Source organism: Gymnoscopelus microlampas, assembly GCF_963454915.1.
Source record: "Gymnoscopelus microlampas genome assembly, chromosome: 3".
Lineage (NCBI taxonomy): Eukaryota > Metazoa > Chordata > Actinopteri > Myctophiformes > Myctophidae > Gymnoscopelus > Gymnoscopelus microlampas.
The window spans coordinates 45,403,754-45,421,240 of record NC_139940.1 but is presented as its reverse complement, the minus strand read 5'-3'; the positions used below and the strand labels follow the sequence as shown (position 1 = coordinate 45,421,240).

Genomic DNA, 17,487 nt, shown 5'->3' with positions numbered 1-17,487 from the left:
GAGTGTTTCTAATTTATACTACTTTTACTTCTACTCCACTACATCTCAGAGGCAAATATTGTACTTTTACTCCACTACAATTATTTGAAAACTTTAGTTACTAATTACTTTTCAGATATGATATTATGAAACATATACCACTTTAGCCCTATTTTATACCTAGGCCATTTTCAAATATTTTGGTACTTTTGGTACTTTAAGTACATTTTGATGCCAATACTTTTGTACTTTTACTCAAGTAGATTTTGAATTCTGGACTTTAGATAGATAGATAGATAGATACTTTATTAATCCCGAAGGAAATTTGCGTGTAACAGAGTAGTTCTATAAAGCAGCATTGGTACTTTTACTTCAGTAAAGAATTAGAAATGAGTACTTTTTCCACCACTGCTTGTAGGTGACACACACACAGAGGTTGGTTTGTTTGTTTGTTTGCTGCAAACAGTCCATGATTCAGTGAGAAGGGGGAAGGGGGAGGGGGGATATAGTCTGTGTCTTTGTATAGTCTGATGGCTGTTGGCACAAAAAAGAGGAAAAAGCCTGAAGCACTGTTGTTTTTCACCTGGAGAGAATGAGCCTCCCCCCTCTACCACAGTTCTTCATAGAGGAGATATTATATACATAATGCTCCTCATCATTATACAAATAATAATAATTTGGTCCCCCCTGGATCCACTGCATTTTACCCATCCTATATGAGCAGTGAACAGCCGTTGGTTGTAGCGCTCGTTGCGCTTTCTTTGGCTATTCAACAATAACAGATCTACAAGCTATGAGCTATGAGCTTGTAGATCTGTTATTTTAGAAAAATCTTGAACATTTGTGCAAATCTTTGAATATATAAACTAAGCGATATATTTAAAGCGAACATTTGTAACTGAAATCTTTGCTTCTGGGGGTCCCTGGAACAAAACATTTGACAAATATCCGCTATGAGCTTGTAAATCTGCTATTTTTGAATAGCCAAAGAAATCTAAAAAGACACATGCTTTCCCGGTTTTGACCCGTTCTAGGAGCAGTGAGCAGCCGTAGCCCTCGTGGGAGCAGTTAGGGGTCAAGCAGTCTCGCGTGGCCAGACTGTAGCCGTATTGTCATGGCTATACGTTAGACTATAGGGGTCAAGTGTCTTGCTCAGGGACACGTCCGACACTGAGGCCTGGAATCGAACCTGGGGACTTTGGCGTCCTATAGGTAGGCTCTTTCAGCTATGGCTGCCCCACTTCACTGAATCATCAAACCCCCCCCCCCCCCACACACACACACACACACACACACACACACACACACATACACACACACACACACACACACACACACACACACACACACACACACACACACACGTATGTAAATCATCGTTCAGGTCATGTAAAACAGTGGTTCTAAAACTTTTCCATGCCAAGGACCCCCAAAATTATATGTATTTGGCCGCAGACCCCCCATCTAAAATATTTTGTTTCAGGGACCCCCAGAAGCAAAGATTTGAGTTACAAATGTTCGCTTTACATGTACAAATTTTCACGATAAAAAAAAAATAGCAGATCTACAAGCTCGTAGCGCGGCACGCTTGAGCTTGTAGATTTGCTATTTTTGAATAGCCCAAAGTATAAAAGGTTAAAATTATTGTGATTGCTATATTACCCACATTTTGCTGGGGACCCCCTAGTACCCCCTCAAGGGCCCATGGGGGTCCCCGGACCCCACTTTGAGAACCACTGATGTAAAAACAACTCAACTATGTGATCCTATGTAAATCCTTCAAGGACACCCTGGGGGTCCACGGACCCCTGTTTTTTTAGAACCACTGTGACGTAAAGGGGGGACATCGTTCGCCGTTATGCCCGGCAACAGGCGGATTATATGCAGCGAAGGTGAAATGATGGCATTGCCGTGGTCCTTAATAAGACGTGATTTTATTAGGTAATAAGAGAGACACCGTGGCGTGAATGTGTGTGTGTGCTTATTGAATTATTCAGTGTTATTGTAAGGAGAGTCCGTAGGGGATGGAGCCGTAGCACAGAGAGAGAGAGAGAGAGCGAGAGAGAGAGAGAGGGAGAGAGAGAAAAAAAGAGAGACAGAGAGACAGAGAGATGCCTTTCAATTGCTTCAGAGAGCGTCAACCCACGCTGATGTTTACTTAATTAAACAGCATTTGAAATGTGTTTTTTTTTTTACATAACAAACCTGAGTCAATAGTCACTCAAACGGCAGGAGAGTTGTGCGTTTCTTCTCGTTCCGGGAGAGATGGAATCAATCGGAGAACAACAGTGTTGTGATCAAACTAGTCATCCATCATCAAAACAGCGAGCATCCCACAGCCCAGGCGGGATTGCGTCTGCACGCTGCGTTCGCCCCCCCAGAGGACCGCGAACGAAACGCGCTCCGCATTTTGCTCGGGTCCCTTTTAGCGTACCAGACACTTGTAAAAATGCTAAAACGGTAAATGGTGCATTTATATAATAGTGCCGTTATCCACAATGCTTTACTCTTTGTATTACATTCAACCATTTACACACACACACACACACACACACACACACACACACACACACACACACACACACGGCGGAGGAAACCATGCAAGGCACCAACCTGCTCATAGTGAGCGGTTAGGGGTTCCAGTGTCTTGCTCAAGGACATGGCGACACTAACTCAGGGGGAGCCGGGTTAACTTTGGCTAACCCGGAGCTATAGGCACACTGGGAGCTATAGGGACACTGGTGTAGAGTAACTAAGTACATTTACTCAAGTACTGTACTTAAGTACAATATTGAGGTATTTTTTTACTTTACTGGAGTATTTCCAGTTTTCAGTACTTTTACTTCTACTCCACTACATCTCAGAGGCAAATATTGTGCTTTTACTCCACTACAATTATGTGAAAACCTCTAGTTACTAGCTACTTTGCAGACGTAAGTTATTACATTATAAAACATACAGTAACCACTTTAGCCGATCTACTTGTAGATCTGCTATTTTCAAACATTTTAGTACTTTTACTTTTGGTACTTTAAGTACATTTTGATACCAATACTTTTGTACTTTTACACTTTTATGAAGTGTTCAAATCGTGGGATAACCTGATTGATTGATTGATTGATTTCATACTTTATCAACAGTTTGCAAAAAGTACAGAGGTCGCCTACAGTTATACAATAATGCTAAAAGGATAACACAATATGTTTCCTGCATATCGTTGCTGTATGTATTTTGTATTAATGCCCTACTTTGTGTAACAGAAAAGTGTGACACTTGTACAGAGTGTCGCACAACACAAGCCGTTTCAGCTTTCAACGCGTTGTGGTGTGACACTATTTTCGCTGAATTTCTGAACAATTTTGAAAGTTAAAGTGGTAGAAATATTTAACCAGTGGAAAGTGCTAACAAGAGCTTGTGACTAAATAATAACTACATTGGACACATTGCAACGCAGGTTATTCCCCCCCCCCCCCCACATTTCCTGAAAAGTACGAGTTTTGGACAACGACGACATTGCATGTGACCTACTGTACTGTACAAGGGCTGTGACAACAGACTGTGTCATACACCGTGGCACAGGATGTACATTATGACCAAAACATTCTGCCAGAGAGGGGTTTGTTTGACAGTGAACTATAACTGTTTGGTCAATGGCCTCAGGAAACGTATTTTCATATTTCATGTTCATTAGCTGAACATCAATCTCGTAGTTGGCTTCAAGGCTTTCCATGCTAACACTCACACACACACACCCACACGCACGCACGCACAGAGGCACACGCACCCATTCGCACGTGTAAAGTTTTCACCACATTAGTGAGAGGAAAAAAGGCTTCGTGATGAACCTCTCAGCCACAACGTTTTTCTAAATTATTTCTAAAAACTGCAGATCTACAATCTACAAGACACGCAAGTACTGAGCTTGTAGATCTCCTATTTCCCGAAAACGTTACGCCACAAAATATTTGAGTGACCCCGTGAACATTCCTTTAGTGAAACCCCCAAAATGTCAACTTTTTACACAACAAAGCTCAGAGCACGTCGCATCGCAATGCACTGTAAAGCTTGTAGATCGGCTATTTTCAAGAATTCTTGAAGAAATCTGAAGAATTTGGAATATTTTGGGAACATTTTAACAACACTTATTTTCAGATGGGGGCCAAATACATGTATTCATTTGGGGGTCCTTAACATGAAAAAGTTTGAAAACTACCGGACTAGGGCTCACGTCATTTACTCTGATCTTACCATTTGGAAGTTGCTCTGAATAGTAGCATCTGCTTCTATTCAGCTATATTGGCAAAGCACTTTCTAGCAAAGTACATTCATGTCAAAACAAACATAATAATGATTAACAAGTAACATGTGCGAGCTCTCACACCTTCTGTTGTTTTCAGTCATTTATGTTAGGGAATGATTACTGTAAAAGACAACACTTGCAACACAAACACAACAATGTGTGTGTGTGTGTGTGTGTGTGTGTGTGTGTGTGTGTGTGTGTGTGTGTGTGTGTGTGTGTGTGTGTGTGTGTGTGTGTGTGTGTGTGTGTGCGCGCGCGCGCGTGTCAGTGTGTGTGTGTGTGTGTGTGTGTGTGTGTGTGTGTGTGTGTGTGTGTGTGTGTCACACCTGTGATTGTTGCATGCGATTGTGCTCAAACCCAGCGTACTATAAATGAGGTGTGAAGATAATAATCTCGGTTTTTGTCAGATCGGGCGGTGCGTCTGGGAACAGACTCGCCAACCGTTTGGCGTAGGCCCGCGTCTGCCGTGGCGTACATGATGCCCAGAGACAAACAGGCAGTGGTGGAAGAAGTACTCAGATACATGAGAGACATGTAACAACAGGGTATGGAGTGCTTGGAGATCTGCTGCATGGAGCAGTGGAACCCCCTCTATATAGGACCCAGGGGGTATCCCAGCTAAATGTGTTTGTATTAGCACTAAAATGAGTTTAACCCCTTTCATTTCATTGTACTGTACATTGGCTATTTGAATATAGCAGATTTTGTAGATCTGCTATTTTCAAAAAGTCTTTGAAAAATTTAGAATTTGAACATTTTGAATATTTTTTGAAACATTTTAACAACACAAATCTTGAGGTCCCTGGCACAACACATTTTCAGATGGGGGTCTGCGACCAAACACATATTCATTCGGGGGTCCTTCGACCCGGAAACGTTTGAGAACCAGTGGGATAATAATGGAGAAGGAAGATGTTAAACATCTTTGGCTTAACACGGTTCCCTGTGTGATCACAGTCTGAGTGGGTTACAGAACAACCAGCCTCCACACAGCACTCCACAATACTGACTGCTTGATGGTCACACACAATTTCACTGGCAGATAGGCTCAGCTATAATTGGCCATATGGCACTGGGTTATGCAACAAAACAAAACCAAAAATCAAGCACTCTTAACCGATTGAGACCTGAAGCCGATTCTACATGTCTCCTAAATCTCAACAGTATTCTGAAAAACTTATGTTTCTATATCAGTGGTGCTCAATCTTTTTCATGTCAAAATTATATGTTTTTGGCCACGGACCCCCATCAAAATATTTTGTTCCAGGGACCCCCAGAAGCAAAGATTTGAGTAGAAAACGGTTCGCTTTAAAAATATATATATTCAAAGATGTGCACACATTTTCACGATTTTTCAAAAATAGCAGATCTACAAGCTCGTAGCGCGGCACTCGGTGCCGCGCTATGAGCTTGTATATCTGCTATTTTTGAATAGCCTAAAGTGTAAAATAATGCGTTTTAGCTCAAATCTAAAAATGACACAGTTCCAGGTCTTAATGGGTTAAGCGCTCCAAAAAATAAAAACCTCTGCAGAAGATATTTATTTTTCTTTCTGAACACAGATCTAAGATTACCTTTTTGTGTTTGTGTGTGTGTGCCTGTGCGTGTGCGTGTGTGTGTGTGTGTGTGCGTGTGTGCGTGTGTGTGTGTGTGTGCGCGCGTGTGCGTGTGCGTGGCCTATAGTCGCTTCTTTTGGGAGTTGTTTTCATAGACTTGGTTGCTTGTTAATCCTCCAAAAATCTGGCGTTGCTGTAACGTTCCCCAAATGTTATAATCAATTAGTAAATAAACAGATGGCTCATGTTTATCGTCACATTTTATTTTGCTTCATTCGATATAGTCTAGTGTTGATGGATAAAACAACGGTGTACTTTGCTTTGAAGATGTTACCCATTAGAGGGACATCTGGAACATCTTGAAACACAGCAGTGTCTAAAATTAAAAATATATATACCAGACATTTAATTGTCTTTCAGGTAGACCTGTGATGACAAGTGTACCAGCCGAAGACCACCAATGATGGCATCAGTTTTGTCAGTTTTTCCCCCTCACCAAGAGCACCTCGGATAGATACAAACAGACAAACAAACAAACAAACACACCCGACAGGGCACGCCGATCTTTTCAGGAGAACGGGAGCTGGGTGACTAAGCTGCCTCAGATGAAGATCACAACTGCAGTGAGTGGGAACGACAACAGGGTTGCAACTTGGATCGAGTACAGTTCCTGCCCATAACCAGAACTGCATGGATTGTGTGGTGAAGGAGGTTAAATATCGTTGCTGTCGGGCAGAAAGCTCATGTCTCCATATTCTAACTTTTCGTTTTTTTTGTAAATTAATGCCCGACTTGATCATACTCCAATTGGCCATAGGAAAAGCATCTTCAGAAATTCTCGAAAACTTTCAAAACGTCCATAAAAATTGCAGCAACGATATGGAGAGACCCAGATGGTTCTGTGCACCAAACCGGTTCTGTGCAGCGAACTGTTTCACTGCAATTGTCACGCTCTTAAGGTCATTACACACCGGCGATTATACAAATATACGCAAAATTCTGACTTGATCCGAATAAATAAAAGACGCTTTTTCGCTTCGCTTTTTTGCTTTTTCACTCGGAAGCTTGCATTGACTTCCCCGGTGTGTAAGGGCCTTAAATCAGTTAAATTTCTACTTCTCCAGGCACTTCAGGCGTTCATGGCCGGAGGTGCTTCTGTTTGGTGACGTCACATAGTCATTATCTACTTTTGAGGGAGTTAGATGCTGTGCCACACAAAAAGGAAAAATAAAAACTCCATTTAACGGAGAGAGTGCTTTTCAGTATTCTATCAATACTCTTCTTATCAGTTCTTTGTTATTATTTTTGCAAGAAAAAAAGACGATTTATTAGGAGCAGAATCAGGATTGCTGTATTATTCTCGTATCAGGGGGAAACCCTGACAGTCATGAAATTGCTGGAAATGTTATGGACTAGGTACTACATGTCAATACAAATACATTTCAAGGTTGATCTTACAGTATGAGATATAATATATATAATACTGTAAGATTTGCTATTGTTCAAGTCGGAGCCAATAGTTTTAGTTTAGTTTAGTTCGATCATCTTCAACAGTATCCATAACATTACCGTAACATAATTAAGCTGTAACAGAGTTTGAGGCGGCGCCAATATGTTTCCATTATTACAGCAGCTGTGACTCAAATCTGGTAAAAGGTTAGTCATGGAAAGGTTTTGTAATTTCATTGGTAAGATATTGTATTAGCCCAGTGACCTCTGTATCTAGGGCTCAGGTACGGCTTACCTGCAGGGGCTTTCCCTAAAACACATTGGCCGTCGCTCGGCACGTCCTGACCTAGACTCTACTCCCTAATGGCTGAATAAACTCCCCCTGAAGACTCACCTCACCTTCTAGCACTTTTTCAATAGACGCTAGTGTATTATACACAAGCATCTATTGAAAAAAGAAAAAGAAGGGATACACTGTGCATCCCTTCTTTTTTCAATAGATGCTAGTGTATCCCTTCTTTTTTCAATTTCTATAGGTTTGATGTTTACTCTGTATCCTAGTTTCCTTGAGGCATGGCATTGTTCTCTTTGCAATATACTGTACTTGTGTCACTATATACACAGTTATTTGTTGACTGGAGTTCATGCTTACTATGTGCTTACCCCGAGGTGTTCAGAGAACAGCTATTCGGACAGACCAACAGTTTCAGAGAACAGGAAAAAAAAAACACTAAAAAATCACTTCTCAGACCGCAGGTCTGAGAAAGAGGCAGAGATTCTCTGTGTGCTCTGGATATTGTATAAAGCATCGGCTTTAGCGATGGTTTTGGCCAACCCAAACCATCAGCTTCTAATAATAATATTCCTACTATCCTACAAAGGAACCTTTGTCCGTCGTTCTGTCTGATCTAAGTACCTAGTCAACTAGGTAACCAGTAACCCACCTTGAAGAAGGTCATGGTGGAGCCGTCCTCGACCACGCCGTACTCGATCTTGGTCTGCTTGGCCAGGTCGTCGGCCGAGTCGATGGGCGACTCCATCCTCTCCACGGTGAGGAAGGCGGCCAGGTTGGCCGTGTAGGAGGAGATGATGATGAGCGTGAAGAACCACCAGATGCCGCCCACGATGCGGGTGGACAGCGCTTTGGGCATGAGCTCCGAGCCTGGAGGTTGGGTTGGAGAGAGAGAGAGAGAGAGAGAGAGGGAGCAGAGGGTGGGGGGAGGGGGGGGAGTGGGGGATGGAGGGGGGAGGGTGTGGAGGGTGAGGGCTGGTATAGTGGCGCTGGGCTGGGAAGAGGAGCAGCGCTACAGAGAGCCCGGTTCAGACCAGTGCGTGGGTCTCACACACGCACACACACACACGCACACGCACACGCACACGCACACGCACACGCACACGCACACGCACACGCACATCGTTGCTGTCGGGCAGAAACCGCATATCTCCACGTTTGAACATCAAAAGAAGCAGATCTACAAGCTCGAAACGTGGCGTGAAGCGACGCGTTTCGAGCTTGTCGATCTGCTTTTGAATCGGAATCCTGAAAAGTCACAGGCTTGGACATATGGGGTTTCCACCCTCAGACAGAGATGACATACAGTGTGCACACACACACACACACACACACACACACACACACACACACACACACACACACACACACACACACACATATGCACAATGCGCATACGTCACCGGATCGCAATCACACCCACATACACACCCAACTGACTGGACACACACACACACACTCTGCACAGAGTGGGCAGCAGGTCAAAACCAGGCTTGATTAAAAAGCAACCAACTCCATTATGGCACACAATAAAATCATGAGTGCTAATTTGAGTTAACCCATTCAATCCGGGAACGCATATATGTGTCATTTTACATTTCTAGCTATAACCGTTATTTTTGGGCTATTAAAAAAATAGCAGATCTACAAGCTCACAGTGCCACAGAGTGCCACGCTACGAGCTTGTAGATCTGCTATTTTCTTTTGAGAAATCGTGAAAATGTGTGCACATTTTTGAATGTTTTTTAAAGCGAACATCTTTGCTTCTGGGGCTTCAATGTCTTCTAAATCCTAACAGGTTTTTTTTGCTCTAATGTTGATATAATATCAGTAGTTTTTCATGTCAAGGACACCCACAATTATAGTTTTTTTCTCCAAAAATAGCAGATCTACAAGCTCATAGCGGGGCACTATGTGCCGTGCTATGAGCTTGTTAGATCTGCTATTTTTGAATAGCCAAAGAAATCTAAAGTGACACAGATGACAAAGAATAAATACACTCCGGATTTCACAGTTTAGTTTGAATTAAAATATATACCTCCCTCCGCTAATCAGATCCACGATGTAATGGCTCAGTGAGGACATTCACATTCAGTGTTTTGACAAACGCTTTCTCACTCCCAAGATGGAAAACGGGTGACCTCCCTTTTTATACGTCTTGGATTTGAGAATGGCACTTAATGCATTCCTGGAGTGCGGAAGTGCCCCGATGTTACGAGTGGGAGGAATGGATAAGAGGAGAGGTTTGAGTGAGCGGGGTGGGCTTGGGTTATACTGGGTTATTTCAGGACGGTTCCTCTATACAAGCTGCTTTAAGGAGTTGGAAGCTGGCATGGGATTCTAGCACGTTCACCCAGGAGGGCGATGGGAGGTGAAGAACTTCAAATCTGAACTCTCACTCAGCCCCACAACATTCTCACTTACAGAGTTCTGAGTGAGCTGTCTAGTCTAGGACACGTTTTCAAAGTGGGGCCTGCCGGGGACTAAAAAAAGAAAAGAAAGAAAAGAAAAGAAAAAGTATTATTGTGCTAATCTACCAGCACACAAAGCATTGCAATATGAGCTTCTAGATTGGCTATTTGAAGTCATTTTGCAATAGGAGGCCCGCAGCCAGATGCTATGGCTATTTGGAGGTCCTTGGCATGGATAGTTTTTTTGGGGGGAAAACCTGATCAAGGAGAAGGAGAAAATGAAAAAGGCAGCGAGAGGGGAGCCCCTTCCCCCTATTATAGCCCCCTGCCATTGAGACCTGCTGCCATCACCCTATACACGGTAAACTTCCAGGCTGATAAATTAGCTCAGGAATTTACTGTGCATTACCCACCAGCCAACACCACCATCAGGGTTGCCAGATCTGCTTATTATAATTTCCCTGATAGATTTTATTTGAAAATAGCCGATCTATGTGACGTGTTGTGAGCTTGTAGATCTGATATTTTCAAATAGCTGATGTATATGTTAAAGTGCTTATGTGGTTTTCCTAGACCTGGTTGCTTGTTTATCTCACAGAATCTGGCAACACTGACCACCATACCACACCACAACCACACCTAGACCACAAACACACCCACACCACACCACGTCACACCACGCCACTCAACCATCTGATCGGACTCATCCAAAATGGCCGCCAGCTACCCACTGTGCCCATTCATCAAGCCACACCAACAAAGGAAGAATTCAAGATACAACACAAAAGGTAAGACAAAACAAACACAACATTCATCAGTACCATATCAGAATGGATTCAGCCAGGTGTCTGCGATCGCTGACAGTGGCCAGCATATCAAATGGCAGTGTTTAGTTTTTTTTTTGAAACGTTGAAACACATTACCAGTGCCTCGGAGCTTCCTTTTTTTCCCGTTTTTCCAACTCAAGTGAACCCAGTGCTAAGAGTACCGACCCATTTCATTTTAGGGCGAGGTCGGAGCCCAAACAGAACCTGGTTGGGGCTGACTGTCATGTACCCAAGGTAACGTCAGGACCTAACAGCACATCCCACAGTTTTCTGGGGTTCAGGGCAGGGCAAGCCACAGGGCAGGGGAGCCTCGCTACAGTGACGTACACCAGCACTGCTGCCACGCAGACAACACAGTGTGTTACTCCTGTCTCACCCCCATGTGTGGTCCTTCTGGCCACAGCCACATCTTCTCAACGGGGACCAATCAGAACCCACCTACGCTCGACTGGCGAATCGTACGCTACGCTCGGCAGGGCCAATCAGAACCTACACTCAGCTGTCCAATCGGAACCTACTCTCAGATGGCCAATCCTACCCTACGATAGATAGATAGATAGATAGATAGATAGATAGATAGATAGATAGATAGATAGATAGATAGATAGATAGATAGATAGATAGAAAAAGTACTTTAAATGAGTAGTTCACCCAAACAATCAATCACACCAATAATTTGATAACCGGCGGTCTCTCCGGTACAGGAGACACAAAGAGTCTCCGCCGGTTATCAAATTATCGGCTCAGGGATGGGATAAAAAACGAAAAATCTCCATGAATTCAATGCTTCACGGGGTGTGTAATTGATAGGAAATAAGGTAATTTTTGGGGTGAACTACTCCTTTAAATTGTCTTGTAGAAACATAGGCAACGTCTACAGGTTGTGGGATGATTTCAGGAAACAAACATTTATACCTTCTTCTAACAATTGCACATACATATTTCTTACAATACATTTCTTATAATATGAACAACGCATGTATATTCCTCTAGAGTGTCAAGGCAAGGGAAACCTGTGAAGAAACCACTTAACTACAGTATTTATGTATTTATGGGTCAATCATTAAGCATGCAGGACATAGGTAAATTGTAGCATGCAACCAGCCAACCAGACCTTAACAGCTACTTAACCCTTTCTACGTCAAACCGAGGGCTCTGCATACTTTTTGGCTAACAGCAATGAGTTCTATACAGTATCTGTGCTCCATTCCACTAAACCAGATGCAAGGCAAACTCAGGCCATCGGAAACCATGCTCTCTATCAGTGTTGCCAGGTCTGCTTATTATAAGTTTCTCCCAATATTTTTATTTGAAAATTGCCGATCTACAAGCTCACAACGCGTCGCGAAGCGACGCGCTGTGAGCTTGTAGATCTGCTATTTTCAAATAGCCGATGTATAGGTTTAAAGTGCTCATGTGGCCCACTTCGCTTCTTTTGGCCTTGTTTTCCTAGACCTGGTTGCTTGAGTCTCCCACGGAATCTGGCAACACTGCTCTCTAATACACCCTCAAAGTCATCGCTATATCTGATTCAAATATGTTGCATTGCCCATTATTTAAGTAAAAAAAAAGAAACATAGACATAGTGTTTTCAAGAATGCAACATATCTCATATCTTAACATGCACGTCCAGTCCAAGACACGTCAATCATGTATCTACGTGAAATCATTCCATTTCATGTCAACAGATGATTGCCAAGAAGGGCTTTGTTTGATTTTGGTCTTTTTTGTTTTTCTGAAGAAGACGCCAACTCGTTGAGAAGACATGGCATTGGTTTGGGCAGAAGGAAACAAAACCGGACAGAGGGCAAGCTAAGAGATAGCGCACTGCTGCGGTTTTCATTCTCACTCAGTCTCACACTTTTCTATTTTTTTTCTTTTTTTTTCATTATTTCTATTTTAAAAACGTTTTCTCTCACAGTTATTCTGGCGTGGATACACTTACCTGCTCAGATCGCTGCGAATAGGTCAGGAGGGGGATGAGGGGACGAGGGGGGAGGATTAAGGAGGATAAAGCCAACATTATACTTTGTTGTACGGCCGTGGCCGCGTCGACCATGGTGGCTGACATCCAGTGGTGGAGAAAGTACTGATATTTTACTTAAATAAAAGGTAGCAATACCACAATGTAGAAATACTCTGTTACCAGTAAAAGGCCTGTGTTCAAAATGTCACTTGAGTCAAAGTACAAAAGTATTGGCATCAAAATATACTTAGATAGAGAGAGAGACATAGTAAAAGTACTAGGATGTTTGAAAATAGCAGATCTACAAGCTCACGATGTGGCACGGTGCGACGCGTTTTCAGCTTGTAGATCGGCTATTTTCAAATAGCCGATCAATAAAATAGGGCTAACGTGGCTAATGTATGTTTCATAATATCATAATTTATATCTGAAAAGTAACTAAAGTTTTCAAATTATTGTAGTGGCGTAAAAGTACAATATTTGCCTCTGAGATGTAGTGGAGTAGAAGTAAATATGTTTAAAATTGTACTTAGCTACTTTCCACCACTGCTGATATCCAACTGAAAAACGTGCCGAGTGACGTGGTCGAACAACAAAGTATAATAATTCCAGCTAAAGAAGGAAGGGGCGGGAGGGATAGGAGGAGGAGGAGGAGGAGGAGGGGGTTGGTAGTAAAGAGGGTTTGGGGGGGGAAACATGCAGGAGCACCTTGGGGTCTACTCTCCTTCATTCAGCAGGTCATTCAACACTTCCATCCCAAGACACATCAGCACACACACACGCACACACACTCACACACCCGGCCCCCAATCCTACCGGGACCCCCGCTATTAAACCGGTCCTGCGGCTTCTAGCTACATGCTACGGAGGCCCCCATGCATGGTCACAGGCCTGGGTTAAAAGAGTCAAAAAGGTTGACCCCCAGCAAAAGAGTGGGACGTGTGCTAAAAGGTGGGCAGGCAGAGGCGTCTACCTTGCTGCATGAGAGCTCCAACTCCGAACCAGAAACTATTTAGCAGGGTGAAATTGTTTTCCACTACATCCGAGTCAGGGTTGCAAGGGTGGGGGTTATACCACTCGTAAGGGCTAAACCTGTGACAATTGACAAGAGAAAACACACACATATACATGTTTATTGCAGTTGCACGATGAAATCAAAAGAAGCAGAACAAAGTACAAACGACACCAACATGTGGTTGCCTCGTGTCCTTGTCCTGGGGAGACAGGGGGGGAGAGAAGACAGAGATTAGTCATGTCACATCTGACAGAAATCGGATATGTTGATCAAATCATGCTAGGGGAAGCGCTAGGGAACACCGCTATGCTAGCATGTACACATATTTTTTTTTTTAGATTGTTATGGTGTTAATTGGATTAGTTAATTAGAGTTTGGTAAGATGGCCGTTGATGAATTGAGCTGTCAATTATAGGATACCCCACGCCGAATAAGCTAGCCGTCAAAATACAGGATACGCGCTGTGAAGGATACGAGAGAATCATTTAACATGACGCTCATCGAAATCTCTCTCTCTCTCTCTCTCTCTCTCTCTGAAATGGAATATTTAAAGCAAATGGCCAAGCGAGCGGCACTTTGAGAACGGGAACTCCACTCGTATACGCCCCCAAAAAGTCCCTCCTCCTTATGTCAGCCGGGCTCATTTCAAAGGCAATCTCTCTACTGTGTAATTTAATCGATGTTGTCTGAAAATAACGTTGTTGTCAGCGGTAGAAAAGAAGCTAATAATCCTCATATAATCTTGGGAGAGCATTAATATTCAACAGATCAAGCGGTTCATTCCCGTCTCGTCGGCCCACGCCGGCTCCAGCAGCACTCCCCCTCACTCCGTAGCAACACACTACTTCTCCTCGGCAAAGAGAGAGTTCTCATTTATTCATGTTAAGTAAAAGTGACATTGCATTAGTAAAGGTTGATTGGTCCACAATTAAGCATCCTGACCTGATTTGGCTGGTGCTGGAGTAAGGGGAATCGGCCCTCTCTCTCTCGCTCTCTCTCCTCACTCGAGCTGTTTAACCCGTTAAGATCGGGAACGCATCTCTGTGTCATTTTAAAGATTTCTTTGGGTTATTCAAAAATAGCAGATATACAAGCTCATAGCGCGGCACCGAGTGCCGCGCTATGAGCTTGTAGATCTGCTATTTTTTTTTTAAATCGTGAAAATGTGTGTAAATATTTGTTATATACAGTATATATATATATATATATATGTTTTTTAAAGGGAACGTTTTTGACTCAAATCTTTGCTTCTGGGGGTCCTTATTACAAAATATTTTGAGATGGGAGACCGCGGCCAAAAACATACAATTTGGGGGTCCTTGACATGAAAAAGCTTGAGAACCAGTTATACAAACATACGTTTAAAAAAAAAAAAAAAACGGTAGGATTCAGAGGACTTGTTTGTAGGATTTGTAGAATCCTGAGGAAGCAAAGATTTGAGTAAAAAAAAAATCACATACGTTAACGAGTTTTCCAAAAAATCTACAAGCTCGAGCTTGAGCTTGTATATCTGCTATTTTTGAATAGCCCAAAGAAATCATAAAATAACACACACAGATGCGTTCCCGGTCTTAATGGGTTAACTGATGCAATGGTTTGACTAATCAAATTGTAATGCATTATGTAGACTGTAGGCTTTTTTTTTTTTATTGTGCTGAAAGTCAAAAATGATAAACCCAGCGCGGGCTAGCGGTAGCAGCCGCCGCGCGGAGGGCAATGCAGATGAAAGTGCTACATTGTCGCATAATAAGGCTTTGATCCATTGGCCTCCTGACCGAGGGGGCCGCATTTACTACGTCAACCACGGTTACATATTACAGTACATCAAGATATATGGCCGTATTGATAAAATGACAGCGTCGTAACTGTACCTTGTCATTGAGTAATGGTCGCTGCCATTATAATCTGGTTAGGTCATTGCATTCCTTTCTGTGGTCCCGCAACACTCAGGGGGACACTTTCCTACCGTCGTTCAAGGACTCCTGAATGTCCCGCTGATTCCTGCCTTTAAGAGAATCCCCTGGCCTTAAATCAATCTTTTCCTCTCACTCAATTTGGCCCAGATTTGCGTTGCTTGTCAATTTAGCAATGCCGAAATTGAGTTCATCTGAACTGCAACCTTGTTGGAGAGATGTACGCGCCTGGTGACTGGTGTGCCCCCGAACCTTGTACTATAGGGGGGGGGGCATTTCCTCTGATCATGTACTGAAAAGCCAATTACCAGTGGCCCGTCGTCGAAAGGGGCCTGGCGGGCGGAAGCCGGAGTGGAGGCTTGAGGCATTGGCGGGCTGGGGGGGGGGTGGTGGCCAGAGGGCTCGGCCGGCGCAGGGGGGAAATACAAGAACAATCCCGTTTGCCGTCGACAACGCAGGTTAAGCCGCTTTCCGCGGTACAGCGCCGGGCCGCCTGTCGGCTGTGTCGTTTTGATCCAATTACGCTGCCCTTTACGTTTTATCGCAGGTCATCTGCACGAGGAGGGAAAAACTTTGACCAAGGTCAGCGCTGTGGAGATAAGCGAGCGACACGAGGATTCAGAGACAATGGCAGTGCTTTTATCGTTTTATACGGGGTCTGGGGCCGTTGCTGCCGGAAAAAAACCTCAACCGATGCTACGCTTGGATAACACCAATGTCAGGGGAGATGAATCAACAGAGTGGGGAATGGTCCCTGTGTCTTCTCCATTCCCTCTGGAGGAATCGCCCCGACAGCTCTCCAAGGCACCAGCCGGAGCACAGTCTGAAAAGCCCGATCAACTCTCTGACTGTTTGGTCCGGTTTATACGCGCCTCAGGGAAATCGATACCTCCGAGACGGTCGTATAGCATAACTTTGTACTGTACTTAAGTACAATGTTGAGGTATTTGTACTTTACTTGAGTATTTCAATACTTTTACTTCTACTCCACTAACATCTCAGAGGCAAATATTGTACTTTTACTCGACTACAATTATTTGAACACCTTAGTTACTAGCTACTTTTCAGATATAAATGATATTATGAAACATACATTAACCACTCGAGCCCTATTTTATATGTAGGCTATTTGAAAATAGCCCATCTACAAGCTCATAACGCGTCGCATCGCGGCGCGTTGTGAGCTTGTAGATCGGCTATTTTCAAACATTTAAGTACTTTTACTTTTAGTACTCTAAATACATTTTGATGCCCATTACTTTTGTACTTTTACTCAAGTAAATGTTGAATTCCGGACTGCAGTATTGATACTTTTACTTAAGTAAAACACGTGAGTACTTTTCCCACCACACTGCCATATCCAGATGGCCTCTACTTGTATAAGCAAGCAGTGATAGACGGTATGGGATTCTAATAGGGATTCTAATGCGTGTCGGGCCTCACACATGAAGAGGAAATGTGCCTTTAATATGAGCACGCCATTACCATAGTCAATTTGCTCAGGGAGAGAGAGGACAGAGCACTTATCACTGCACTTTGATGCTGGTGGTAGGAGGACACTCTTTCTTTAGCGTTTAGTGCATTCTATTTCCAGAGAGAGAGAGATAAATGATGACATGAGTCATAATTATTACGCGCAGAGAGAGCAGGGAACACCCTGGTACATGTGATAATAAATATTGTCATCATCACCAAGCATCGCCTCATGCTCCTCAATTATCTCCAGAGGAATTTGTGTTTAGCTTAGAGAGAGGAGGCAGGGAATTTGATTCCAAAGCA

The 17,487-nt window shown here is 43.3% G+C and overlaps 1 protein-coding gene across 1 annotated transcript in view; it reads right to left on the bottom strand.

Moving 5' to 3' along the window:
• Positions 1-17,487, bottom strand: part of LOC311042760 (glutamate receptor ionotropic, kainate 2) — a gene marked incomplete at both ends in the record, with an annotated part of 238,476 nt that overhangs the window by 45,612 nt on the left and 175,377 nt on the right. Inside the window, 2 exons of the mRNA XM_084053745.1 lie at positions 8,229-8,446; positions 13,754-13,872. Coding sequence (XP_083909871.1) covers positions 8,229-8,446; positions 13,754-13,872 — 337 coding nt within the window. The remainder of the gene's footprint in view (positions 1-8,228; positions 8,447-13,753; positions 13,873-17,487) is intronic.